Here is a 14,761-nt window from a genome sequence, read left to right as displayed (position 1 = left end):
CTTGACTATGATAGCTGAAGCTGAGCCTCAAACATATAAAGAGGCGATATCAAGCCCAGAAGCTCCATTTTGGAAAGAAGCAATCAATAGTGAGATTGAATCCATTATGCAAAATCATACATGGGAATTGATTGATTTACCACCTGGTAATAGACCAATTGGATACAAATGGATCTTTAAGAATAAATTAAAAGCATGTGGTACAATTGATAAGTATAAGGCTTGTTTGGTAGCCAAAGGATACCGTCAAAAGGAAGGCTTAGATTTCTTTGACACATATTCACCTGTGACAAGAATAACATCAATAAGAATGTTGATTGCTATAGCGTCAATTTATGACATGGAAATACATCAAATGGATGTAAAAACCGCTTTCTTAAATGGAGAGTTGGATGAGGAAATATATATGGAACAACCTGAGGGGTTTGTAGTAAAAGGTCAAGAACAAAAAGTTTGCAAACTTGTAAAGTCTCTCTATGGACTAAAATAAGCTCCAAAGCAATCGCATGAAAAATTTGACCATACTATGATGACGCATAGTTTTAAAATAAACAAATGTGATAAATGCGTCTATATCAAGACACATAAGAACGCATGTGTTATAGTGTGTCTATATGTAGATGACATGCTCATAATTGGGACAAACAAGGACATAATTAACTCTACCAAGAAAATGTTAAACTCCAGTTTTGACTTGAAAGACTTAGGTCTTGCTGATGTGATTCTTGGAATTAGAGTTAAAAGAAATTCAGATGGTTATATATTAACACAGTCCCATTATGTAGAAACTATTCTTAGAAAGTTTGGTCATTTTGGAAGTAATCATGCTGTAATACCTTTTGATGCAAGTTGCAAATTAAAGAAGAATGAAGATGAATCTATTTCACAAAAGAAATATTCACAAATCATTGGAAGTCTTATGTACATTATGAATTGTACAAGACCTGATATAGCCTATTCTGTAAGTAGACTTAGTAGGTATACAAGTAATCCAGGACATGATCATTGGGAAGCATTGATTAGAGTTCTGAGATATTTGAATTACACTTTGGAGTATGGATTACACTATACCAAATATCCTCCAGTACTAGAAGGATATAGTGATGCCAATTGGATTTCTAATGATTTAGAAACAAATTCCATTCATGGATATGTTTTTACACTAGGAGGAGCATCCATATCTTGGAAATCTAGTAAACAAACTTGCATAGCCCGATCAACAATGGAATCGGAATTTGTAGCTTTAGATAAAGCTGGTGAAGAAGCCGAGTGGCTAAGAAATTTTTTGGAGGATATTCCTATTTGGCCTAAGCCTATGATAGCTGTTTGTATACATTGTGATTGTATGGCTGCTCAAGCAAGAGCCAAAAACAATGTATACAATGGAAAGTCTAGACATATTAAACGAAGACATAAAACAATCAAGCAGTTGCTCTCAAATGGAATAATTTCTATTGACTATATAAAGTCAAGACAAAATCTCGCGGATCCGCTTACAAAAGGCTTGTCAAGAGAGCAAACTAAATTAACATCGAGGGGAATGGGATTAAAGCCAATTCAATAAATGAATCGGCCTAACGGAAACCTAACCTAGCTGATTGGAGATCCCATGGTCTAGGATCAATAGGCAAACTGGTGGCATAATTCAAAAGAGCTAACACACTTAGATCTCATTCCTATGATGGAAAGAAGTGTGTTGTCTGCAAGAAGTCTATTAGGGTATGAAAGTTTAATGATGTTGATTTCTTGAAATCAAGAGGAATAGAGCAGACTATTCTTAGTCAAGATTACCTATGTGTGATTAAATGTGGGGTCGTGTTTTTGAGAATGAGATGGCTAAATTCTCTAAAGCTCCTATGAATCTAGGATTTGGTCAGGACCAAAATGAACACAAACATATGAATAAGTGGTATGTTAAGATGTAACATATGTGATACTAGTTGTCTCGGTTTACTACAATAGGTGAACAATTCAAGATTTTATATTCACTGCATCACCTAGTAAATTCGATAAGTATTCACTAGGGTAGGTTCAAGTCCAAAGGACACCTCTCCTGATGTGTGTTATATCTAAGTTTTCTCTCAACTACACACGTTATAATTTTCCTATACAAATGTGGGGTATTGTTAGAGTTTGTATAGGAAAATACACTTGCATTTAGTCCCACATTGGAAGGGAGTTGGTTCCTTCCATGGTTTATAAGCACCAACACTTTAGAAATACTAAATAGAGTATGGGCCTAGTGGAGGCAAAGTTGGGCCTCATCATGGTTTGGGCTTGGATTATATATATATATATTTGTGTAATAAATATATATATAATTAATTGTCAAAAGATGGGCCTTGGGCCTTTGGGCTATGTTGATTTAATCAATAATTTATTTTTTATTAATTAAAAATTCATTTTTTCAGATAATACCACAAATTTGATATTCGAATCAGTTAAACAGTTAACATAACTGTTGGATAAAGAGGTGTCAGACCTCTATATATTGACAATACGTTCAAACCAGAAAAATACCTTTGAACATCATTATCATTCTCACATTTTCTAACACTTCCTGAGAGAATTCATACCACTGTTAGCCAGAAAGCAAAGCCACTGTGCTTAGACTTTGATTTAAGATAGTATAATCCTGGTGGGCAGACTCCTATCGAACTACAAGAACAAGGGTAGAAGAAAAATACTGTCTAAAGGACACTGCAACTCTGCAGGACTCTATCTACAATTCAAGTCAGTATTCTACAATTTGTATTACTGTTGTATTGATTCAATTCTATTTATATAAAATATATTTCGTTTGTTTTTATTATTCTATTATTGTGGTTTTATTATGATTGTTCTACAACAGAGCTTATGTAAATCAAAAGAAGAGGGAGGCTTGGGTTTCAGACATTTCTCTTATTTCAACATTGCCTTACTAGCTAAACAAAGCTGGAGAATCCTCCAAAATCCAAATGCAAGCTGGGTGAGAATTTTGAAGGCTCATTATTACCCAGATTATGATTTCCTTAAGGCCATAAAAGGTTCGCGTGCCTCCTAGGCGTGGTCTAGCCTCCTTGAAGGAAGGGATGCTTTGATCAAAGGCTCTCGCTGCTAGATTTTTTATGGGAAAAATACAAATATTTGGAAAGACATTTGGCTTCCTCCTCCCCATGATGGGATTATCAAAGTTAGGCAAATTGTTCCCCCATCAGCCCCTCAGCTAGTTTATGAGATTATGGAACAAGAGACACATTCTTGGAAACTATAGTTGATTGAGCCGTATGTACAACCTCGCACTTTGGAGATTATTCGTTGTTGTACAATTGCGAATACTGAGAGACATGACAGAGTGGTGTGGCCCTGGACAACTAATGGTGCCTACTCAGTCAAATTAGGATACAGAAGAATTCATTCCCGATGTTCATATCGAATCCATGCTACAGTTTCGGCCTCCCACTCAATTCCAAAAGAGGTCTGGGTGTGTATATGGAAGATTGTATCTTTGCCAAAAATTAAAATGTTCCTCTGGAGGGTATTATCTAATGCTATCTCTACCCGTTGGAATCTCTATAGAAGAAAAATTCTTGACTCCCCAATGTGTCCAATTTGTGGTGTGGAGGAAGAAACAATTGAGCACCTTTTGTTCTTATGTCCCTGGACTAATGTGGTGTGGTTTGGTGCCCCTTTGAACTACAAAGTTGATATGAGGGGTTTCTCTTCCTTTGACAGATGGCTTAAGGGAGTAATTAATTTTCAAGGTGTAAGCAAGCGGGAAGTTCAGTTTCTGCTTACTAATATTAGCTTCATTTGCTGGGAGATATGGAAGACTATATGTAACTTTATCCTTAAGAGCAACCACATTGATCCCCGGCTCACTATTGATCGAGTAATGCAAAACTATAAGGAGTTTTTAGATGCTAAAGCCAAATCTCCTATACCTTTTGGGGATGCTTCGGTTGATCCAAACATTCTTGCTCAAGGGTGGAGGCCTCCAATGTCTAATTATGTGAAAATTGATTTTGATGGAGCATGGAAAAAGGACTCATATTTGGCAGGTTTGGGTGTAGTTGCTAGAGATGCTATCGGATCATTTTGTGGTGGTTTAGCGACTTCGTTCCATTGCAACTTGGCTCTGGTTGCAGAGGCGGCTGCTGGCTTTTGTGCTTTCAAGTTTGCTCTTAATCATAATTTCACCGACATTATCCTTGAGACAGATTCAAAGATTTTGGTGGAAGTAGAGGAGGAGGAAAAAATGGTGTTTGGGCTATCCAACCACTTCAAGATGAGTTTAAGAAGTTCTCTGTTTGTTTTAGATCGGTTCTTTGGAGCTGGGTGCCAAGGAAATTGAACCGCAGCGCATAAGGCTCAGCGATTGGAATCAGAGCAGAGCAATTGGAAAGTTGGGCTATTAGGCCACCTTTGTCTCTTGTGGGAGTTTTACTATCTGATGGCCTCCCTTGTCCTCTATTTGTCCGTCGCAGATCTAGCGGCCTGTGCCTCGGCCGAAGGATACGCATCAACACGTGCGCCCTTCTTTTGGATGTGGTAAGGTTGTGCGCGGGCGCCAAAGACGGTCTCATCGCGGCGCCGAGATGATGATGAGGTTCGGGTAGAAGATGATTTAAATGTTGCGCATGTTTTGCGCTCGACTCCTAATCAAACAATTGTGGCCGAGTGAGGAACGAATCTCGGCCGTCAGGTTCACGACCTAAGCTACAAGGCCGCTTAGTGGTGGTGTTGGTGGCGGGTTTTAGGTGGTGCTCCGCGCGTTGCTCGAGAGCGACAGTCATATGATATATGGGGTGAGTGAGGCGATAACATGAGATAGTGCTCTGGCACCTTGAAAATCAAAGGTCGTATGATATATTGATGGATGGATTTTCCTTACAGTCTACCACTACTCCTAAGAAAGCAAATAAAGGTATTGAAAGTGCATTACAGGAAAATATAATTTGCTCCGTGGGAGGCTTTTGGTTTTGGTGTTTGAACCTTTGAACGTAGTCCTGAACTTAGTATTTATAAGAGTTCTGGAGGGACATTCGAGGTGACAAGACTGCGTGGTGGAGCCTGACCAGGGCAAGTGGGTAGTCAAATCGGCATTTGGGATCGTGAAGTATGGTGGTCTGGGGTTGAGAAGCATAGTGGTGTGACCCCATAAATCTCGGCAAATCTCGCCACCGCCTTGATCGTGGGTTCTGTCCCCTTGGCCGTGGGAACGCATTTAATGCCCTAGACTGGTGGTTGATGATCTAACCCTAAGTCGTAAGATTACTTGTGAGAATGTCTACACCTAACCACCGTGATTCCCATCACCAAATCCGACTTCATCCACTCACTTCCCTCGCATTGAATGCTTCTTGTGACTAGTGGGTTTTGCTGCGAAGTCGAGGTATTACTTCATTAAATGGAGCGTGGGGCCCTGAGGCCACGTGGCGATTCAACCACAACTTTTCAGACCGTGTCTTTGCGCCTTCACCTCGGTCTTCAAAAGCTGCGGGCGAGGATTCTCCCTTGCAGCTTTTCTTTTGCTCTTAGGAGAGCGAAATGCTTGACGAACCGCTAGGCGCCAGGCGAAGGGAAGTCCCTTCAATCAGTTCATGACCGTGTTTTATTAGGCGCAAACATCCTCCAGGGAGGTTTTCATAAATTATTGTTGCTTTAGATTTGCTCTTTTATGACTTAGGCTATTTGTCTCAGCTCTCTGTTTGGAGCTTAGTTTAGCCTCTGTCTTGTTTGTTGTGTTTGTTGGCGCCGTTTTGGCGTTTTATTAATGAAGTTCTTATTCAGACCAAAAAAAAAAAAAACTTGGCTCAGGCATTTATTGAACCACCTAGTGTAGAAAGTAGCGAACAGACATGTTTAATTCAATTTCCTCCTTATAATTTATGTTATACTAGCCTTTATGCACAGGTTTTCGCACCTACGAGAGGCCCTTTTTTAAAAAAATTTAAATTTATTTTAAAATTAAAAAAGATAATAGGTAGTTGTGTTCCATAAAAATAGGATTCATTATCTGATTTTTCTTTTAATTTTAAATTTTTTTAATATGAAAAAGTATGAATTTTCCATATTATCCTCATTTAATTAATAATTTTAATTATTAATGCTTGGATTAACTAAGGGCATTTTCTAGTATTTTGAATGTTTCACCATTATCTGCCTTTTGCTTTATATATATAGATTATGATACATTTGTGAATAAGGCTGAGTATAATGGTTTACTTAAGCTTATTCTAAGTTTTTAGGCCCAAGATACTTTAATTTACGAAAGCCCAAGAAGGTTAGGGTTTTAGTGCTAGGTTAGGGCTGGCCCATTAGGTGACACATTTACAAATGAACATTAGTATTTACCTCGGTTGGTTATTGTAGTATTTACCTCGATTGGTTATTGTAGGGGCTTTTTGGTTTTGGCAGCTACTGATGGGGTTGGGCTGCCATAAAGAGCCAAATGGGTGAAATTGCCCCTTAAGTCTGAGTTCAAGAATCAGACCCCAAGAATGCTTTGAAAGGGTAGCTGAGCCTTAAACACCTTGGTTACCTTCACCAGCAAAACTAACAGTCGCTTACAAATAAATTCTTGGCTTGACATGAGAAGCTTGTGGCATGGGAGTTTAGCATGAGAGAGAGAGAGAGAGAGAGAGAGAGAGAGAGAGAGAGCTATGATTTCCTATGAGAAACAGAGGTTTTAAGGCAAGGGGAAGGGATTCTAAGAGGGTGTGGCTGAGAAGAGGGAAAGACAATGAGAGGGCAATGGGTGGCTTAAGTGATTTTCTGGCAGCTCAACAAAAGTGCTTTGTCAAATCTGGAACATCTGCCAGAGAGAAAAATGGGGAGAATGATGAACAGAGCATGAAATTGCTAAGTTTTGAAGATGAAAGGGGAAGCTTGCTCTCTGGATGTGGTTGTGGCCAGGGGTGAAGTAGTGGGTGTTTTGGGTAATTTTTCAGCAGCTTGACAAAGGCTCAGTCAAGGTCTGAAATAACTTACCAGAAGAGAAGATAGGAGAAAATAGAGGAATTGTGCTCGAAATTGCAGAGTTTCAGGGATGAGATATAAAACTTGCTCTTTAGATGTGGGTTGAGATGATGGATAGGAAATACCTCTTTTTATAGGCACTGGAAGCTCTTTCTTTCCAAGAAACCCTAATGGTTTCTATCCAATTTGGTCAAGTCTTTCCTCTCATTTCTCTTCTCTTCCTTTAAGTCATCCTATTTGGTGAAATTCTCTCTACCCAATTGCACAAAAACAAGGTTTTGGAGCTCTAGGCTTTTCCTGCAGCTGTTTCAAATGGGGACTTTTTGGGCATCTCATTTCCTTCTTTTCTTCCTTCTTCCATGGCTAGATTTAGTGGGGGAGAAATGGGCATGTACGCTGGTTTGAAGGGTATTTTGCTCAAGTATCCCTTGATTTTTCTAATGGCTTGCGTTGGGTTTGTCTTTGGCCATGTTTGGAGTCTCCCAAGACTGAGCGTACATAAACATCTCTTCTATCATGGTTTCGTTTCAAACCATGTGCTGGAGATTTTTAGATATTTTCTAAGCCACTTGGGCCATTTGGGCCTTCCTAAGGTGATGGGTTATTGTATTAAGGGAATGGGCCAGCTTCATCAAGTGTTAGGCTATTTTGGTTGAGGTGACGGGCTAATTCTTCTAGGGTATTGGGCTACTTTCTCTCTTTCTTTTATGCTCACCCACATATTTGGGCTCAAGAAATGGGTTTGAGTCTTAAGGCTCCCAAGCAACCCAAGACTTCCATTTCTCAACCATAAATGGCCCTTAAAAATTTAGCCCCATATGCTCATACCAAGTGTGAATCACAACTTGGTGGTCAATGTAATAATAATAATATGAAGAAGATAGTGAGTGAGTAAATGTACTGAGCCTCACGAATGAGTTATGTTTCCTGTGTATGTTAAGTCGGGGATAGCTTCCTTTGTGCTAATACCAATCACCATTTTTTACTTTTGGAACAAGGCTGAGCAAATATCTACTATTCGCCTCAATTTTTCTGAGGAAGGTACGTGTCATAACTGAGAAGAACTTTGCATTTGAAGCATTTTTCAAGTTTTTTGTGTGATTCACTTCTAACAAAAGCACTTATGAATAGAAGTGCTTTTTATTGAAGTATGAGACATACAGGCCTATAATTCTATTCCAAGGTTAACTGTTTAAATTGACAAATATGGTTTAAACAAGGAGAAATCCCGTTGGAATTCCTCGTCACAAGCTTTAATTGGTCGTAAGACAGTAATTATATATATGTGTGTGTGTGTGAAGCTTTTGGTAGCTAGATTCACGTAATTATAGTCTAATGTTTTTTTTTCGTTTGAAATGAAGGGTCTAATGGTTTCTGTGTTGCTTTTGACCATGGATATTAAGATTCGGAAAGAAAAAGAGAATTAATGATTACAAGCCAAACCCCAATGTCTCCAAGTTTATTTTTGTATGCAATGAGTTTATTCTTGTGTGCAAAAAGTTTTGCACGAATGTTCCATCAAGTTCCTTTACAATTAAGACTTAATGTCAGTGGGGTATAGCTCAGTTGGTTGAGCTCTTCCACCTCCATACATGTGGATAGAGGTTTAAAAGTCTCAAGCACCTAATGAATATTTGTGTAGACCCCCTCATCCAATCACTTGTAATAAATATAAAAAAAGATTAATGTCAATTAACTCACTGAAAAGAGAGATTGCAACTATCAAGGCAACATTCCATGTTGCATGGTACTAAATAACTAATTCAACCACTATTTCGGTGACATCCTCCTCATGAGGAGTCATTTTGGGTGTTTTTATGCACCATTTCGAATTCTAATAGAATTTATGTGGATGTGTTCTTGTTGATAGAATGGCATGTTTACTTGTGACGAGTGGGACTATTGAATTTTTTTTTTTTAATTCTTGACTTTTCATGCTTTTAGGAACACATTAGAATCAAATTTTATGTGGATTTCACATTAAAATCCGTAGTTAAATACCATCAAAACTATGAATTAGATTATCAACTAGGAGAATAGTTTGTCCCATTCTAATTCCTCAGTTCATCCAATTGAACACAAGAGCTGCAAAATATTTCTAAACTACATGAGCCACAAAAATATGAAGTTGATCCCACAAAAATCCATGGAGAATGAAAAGAAAAAGAGTTATAAAAAAAACATCATCAACTAATTAAAAAACATTGCATGCAATGCAGAAAGTCATGTACAAGAGCTAGGGGTTCCTACCTCTACATGAATTGGGATTCGATAGCCTATTATATTAAGGTACCTCTAGGTGTTTTCTTGATGGGCAAGGCACCTTGAGATATGCATATAAATAAATGGCTTCCTCCTAGACCGATACACAACAACTCATAAAGATTCACCCCATCTAGAATATATATATATATATAGAGAGAGAGAGAGAGAGAGAGAGAGAGAGAGAGAGAGAGAGAGAGAGAATATCGGCATCAAGGAGAAGAGCTTCTATACCTACTTCGATTCAATGGGCTGATCCAGGTATGTGTATTAGGTTAAATAACTATCTAGATTAACATGTGGTATCAAAGTCTTAGTTATATGATCTTATATCTGATAGTTTTATGCAACACACATATATGCATCGATTACTGATTATACATGATCAAGACATAAATTAAGGATGATAAAGCTATTAGTTCAAAGTTTGCAGATCTTCTTATGATAGATGAGTAAGCCATATCAACTCATCTGTTGTAAGATTCTACATTCAAAGTTATGATCAAATTGCATTATAAGTGAAGACATATCAAACGACTCACTGTCCATAGATGTGAGTGGTTTGGTATGAAATCGCCTATAATGGAATGGTGTAGAAGGTGAACTGTGTGGATTTAGCAAGGGAACTTCTCCAGTCCACAAACGTAGGAGTTTTCTTGTTAAAGAAATCTATGCAAAATACATGCTCTAGCAGTGTTTTCAAAGGCATGCCTTCGCGCGTGTCGGAGCTCGCGTCGGCGCGAGGCGAGAGGAAAACTCCTGAGGCGTCTGGCTGTTTCGCGAGTTGCATGTTTAGCGCTGGGAATGCGTGAGAAGGCGTGGCTATGCGGAGCAAAGCGTTGCAAAGGCGTACCAGATTTGGAATCTTCTGAAACGGAAGAAATTGAAAGTCTGCAAATTTTCTTTGAGGAAGATGAACTTGCGAGGAAGACGACTCGATTTTTTTTTTTAGGTTTGTAACGAAACGATGTCGTTTTGGTTGCATAGTTTTAAAAACAATCTTATAGTGAAACAACGTTGTTTCACTTGGAGTGTGTTTAAAAAAAAAAAAAAAAAACCACAAGTTTCAGTTTTTTTTTCCTTACCTTTATTGTAATAGGCAAGAATTAATATCTTTAATATCTTTCTTTTTCTTTCCTAACTCCAACCGGTTGTAGCTTTGTAACTCCATCAATTTCAAGAATTCTCTTCATCTTTCAACTGCAAGTAAGTCTTCTTTTTCTTTTCTTTTTTTTATTTTTTTTATTTTTACGTACATGCATCATACTTGTATAATTTGACTGTAATAAACTATAATTTGAAGTTTCGTATAATTTTTTTTCAATATGTTTTAAATATACTAGTTTTTTTTTTTTACGTACATGCATCACACTTGTATATTAGAAATATTAATTGTTTATAGATATGAATCGAAAAGATCCTGCGTGGAAGTATGCAAAAGAAATAGAGGGGGAAAAATACTTGAGATGCGCATTTTGTGATCAAAGATGCAGTGGAGGAATTTCTAGACTTAAGCATCATTTAGGTCAAACTCATCACAGTATGCAACCATGTAAGAAAGTTCCTGAGCATGTGAAAAAAGAGTGTGCCACAACTTTGAAAAATCTTCAGCTTGAAAAAAGAAAGAAAAATGAAATGCTTAGAGAGATTGGTGAATGAAGTTGAGTCCGATGATGAATGGATAGCTGAGGTTGAAGAACCAATTCTACCAACTGATCTTATTTGGCTTAATTCTCAAGATTTATATGATGTTGATGTGATCAGAAATATGCCCATTGAACCTTATGAAACTTATCTACATACTCGAGTGCCTATTTCTGTGGAGCCTATTGGTGATCCTAGGACTCAAGAGCAAGAGAATATTTATGTTAGGACTCAAGAGCCTATTGTTCATTCTAGAACTCAAGATCCTATTATTGATGATGATCTTATTCTTGACGATGATGTTCTTCTTTCCTCGTTAGCTTCAAAAAAGAGAAAAGAATGTGAAACCTCAAGTAAGTATTGAAAAGAAATCATGGAGTGAAAGTTACAATTAGTGTTTAAGTCATTACCACTAAATTTTATAATTTTAATTCATTGTTCATATGTACAGGTAAGAGGAAAGTCAAAAGCAAGTCCATAAGAGCTATGCTTATGGATGAAGATGATGAGATAGATAAAGATCCTTCAACATTTGATAGTGGGAAATATCCTTTTCATATTGATACAGTTGATCAATATGACAGTGATGCTAGTTTGAATGATATTAGTGTTGAGGAGTGGGATGAGTGAATTATGTTTTTGTTTTGATGTTGAATAAATATTTTATGTTTTGGGATTGATTATTATGTTTTGAATGACAATTAGTACTTATATTTGATTATATTTAAAAGATTGTTATAGTTGAATAAGAATTAGTTGTACAATTTAATCGTATTGTATTATTCATAAATTTTTCTTATTAAAATAACTTAATGTTCAAAAGGCTTACGCCTCAATGCCTCAAGGCTTACGCCTCGCATAGCACTACTAAAAACGCCTCGCCTTTGAAAACATTGTGCTCTAGCACTCGAACATAATCAATTCTCTACCTATAGGTGTAAATTGATTATGTTTAATTAAAGACATGGAGATAGAGATTAAAGTTTATATTCTCATATATGTTACAGTTAATCATAACTCTATCAAAACACTCACTAGCTCCAACTATACCAAATGGAGAGAGGATTTGAAATTGCTCTTGAATTGCTGGATTATGAGATAGTTTGGAAGGAAGATACACTAGGAACCAACTGATGATGCCTCAATTGAGGTCAAGGCTAGATATGCCAAATAGAACAAGGCTAAAAGGATGGCTATTCTCATTATAAGGTCAATTTCTCCTTTTGTGAGAGGCATCATTCCTTCATTTGATAATGCCAAGGCTTTTCTTGAAGAAATTGGAGAAAACTTTCAAGAATCTAAGAAAGCTAAGATTGAGAGTTTGATAAGCCAACTGACACATATGAAGTATGATGGAGAAGGTTGTGTCATGGTGCATATTATGAACATGCTCGACATTGGAAACAAGTTGAGGACACTGAATGTCAATGTAGATGAGGCTATAATGGTGCATTTTGAAATCAATTCTCTGCCTAGTAACTTTAGACATCTGAAAAGCACATATATTGCTCAAAATGAAATATGGACCTTGAATGATATGATAGGGATTTGTATGCACAAAAAAAGCAGCATATCAAAAAGGTAAAGGGTCATAACCAAGTTAATATATGTCAACGGAAAACCAAAGGGTGTTGCAAAAGGCAATACAAAAGTACGCAAAGCAAAGAACAATGAGGATGCAAAGGAAGGAAAACCTATTGGACTTAAGTCCTTCTTTTGCAAGAAATTTGGGCTGCATACGGTATGAACGATGGTTGGAAAAGAGAAAGGGAAAAGGTAATAGTGATCATATTTGTGTTTTATTTGAATCTAATGCTATTGAAGTCACAACTTATACATGGTGGATAGATAGTGGTGCAACAGTTCATGTGATTAATTCTTTGAAGGGTCTGATAAGCAAGAGACCACCAAGCCCAAGTTGCCTTTTTTGCTATTTTTATATTAATTAGACGTCGGTTATAAAACAATAGGGTTGTCGTATGTAGTAATAACTACTTTCTTTCCACATTTACAGATGTTACTACTTTTTTGCACATTGGTATGGATCATACGCGTCGTGGAATATTTATCAACCACGACGATTTATTTTAACGTACCATTGTGGAAGATATTCTACATGATGGGAAGTTAATATAGTAAATTTGGCTTACACCCTTCAAATTCAATTTGCCGTACCTAAAACCCTTCACTTTTTGTTCCTATAAATAATACCCAATTTGTATAAGTAAAAACCCATGACTAGGATCTAACTCATCAATTACCTAATTAAGCATAAAATCTGATTTATTGTACTTTTTAGATTCCAAAAATACCCCCAACTAAGCCATTATTGCATTTTGTATATTAATGTAGGAATCAATATGGAAATCATTTTTAATTGGATTGTATATAATGACAAATGTTGAATTTGGAAAGATCTCCAAATGGTTGTAATGGATGTAAGAAATAATTTTGAAACATTTTAAAAAATATTTAACAATAAATTCAAATTTGGATAATCGGTTTGTTTAACAAAATGTTTATGTTATTTTCTTTTTATGAATTATACATGACTAATAATCCACTTTATAATTGTTTATGAATAAAACTGTACATACTGATTATGTTGAAAAAATAATGTACCTATTACTTGTTTGTTTTATGAAAAATATAATTTACCTAGTATGAAAAGTGTACACAATTATCTATTCCAATATACCTACATTATACGACATCCAATATACCTACATTAATTTTAATATACTTACAATTAGGATTTAGGTATTATATGTCATCCAATGTACCTACCATTTGAATAATATACCTACTACGAATAAAGTACCTATTATTTATCTCATTAATGTACCTATTTTTTTCTATAAATAATATAGCCTTTTTTCTCTGAATAAAGTACCTATTATTTGTTTTATTAAAAGCAATTTTTTTAAATGAACCTATTTTCTCTCTCCAAATAACGTAACTATTTTTTCCTCTAATAATGTACCTATTTTTCCTTTCCAAATAATGTACCTATACACATTTACAGGTATATTGTAAAATAATTTACCTGTGGGTAAATAATGTACCTATATTTTATATAAATTATTTTGTACCTATTTTTAATTATGAAAAATATACGCAATTACAAAGTAACTGACTTTGTTTTTTTTTTTGGGTAAATAATATACCTATATTTTATATGTATATATTTATATTACATATTATATTGGATATGTAATTTACAGATTTTTTTTTTTGTTTGCAATTTTAGTGGGCGAGATGTCAGAGGGAATGACAACTAAAAGAAATGGGGTGATTGATATGCTATTAATAGGGAGTATATTAATTACAATTATGGTAGTTAATGAAATGCTTGAAATAAAATTATAAATAAAATATGAAGTTTAGTGGCAACGATGTAAAAACATAGAAATACTACGACTTCTTATATCCTACTGGTCATTTAAATTTGAAATTGGGTTTTACACATAAATTTATAGAGTGATGGGTATATGTCTAGGAAATAGAAAATGTAGGGGGTTTATATTGGACAAGCCCAAGTTAATATTTAGGGTCGTGGTTACTCTGTATTACATCGGTACATGGGTAAGTTGTGACATGTTATTTGTTTTAGAAGGCGCAAGGTTTCTAAAAGTGTCATCTAAGCTTGTCGAAGTTGGCCTTTTTGCTATTTTTATATTAAGTAGACGTCGGTTTTTGTTTAGAGATGACGTAGTGTGTTGTAACAACGTCAATAATTTACCGTTGTGGTTTTATGCATCAAAAGATGGCAGTTGATTTCACGACGGTTTAAAAACCATCTACATGACGGTATATTCTCATCGTCTAGTGCGATTTTTGTAGTAGTGCATGGCCATAAAGAGATCAATGTCAAAACCTTGATGATTATTTGACC

The 14,761-nt window shown here is 36.0% G+C and overlaps 1 protein-coding gene across 1 annotated transcript; it reads left to right on the top strand.

Moving 5' to 3' along the window:
• The first annotated feature begins 10,990 nt into the window (after nt 1–10,990).
• Nucleotides 10,991–11,640, top strand: LOC148915542 (uncharacterized). Its single transcript, XM_089041864.1, has 2 exons — nt 10,991–11,219; nt 11,318–11,640. The coding sequence occupies exons 1-2, from the start codon at nt 10,991–10,993 to the stop codon at nt 11,494–11,496; spliced, it is 408 nt and encodes a 135-aa protein (XP_088897990.1). The 3' UTR covers nt 11,497–11,640.
• Nucleotides 11,641–14,761: the final 3,121 nt, after the last annotated feature.

Source organism: Prunus mume, linkage group LG7 (assembly GCF_029339155.1).
Source record: "Prunus mume cultivar Tortuosa linkage group LG7, ASM2933915v1, whole genome shotgun sequence".
Taxonomy (NCBI): domain Eukaryota; kingdom Viridiplantae; phylum Streptophyta; class Magnoliopsida; order Rosales; family Rosaceae; genus Prunus; species Prunus mume.
The sequence above is the reverse complement of the archived record's forward strand: the minus strand, read 5'-3'. Positions and strand labels throughout refer to the sequence as shown.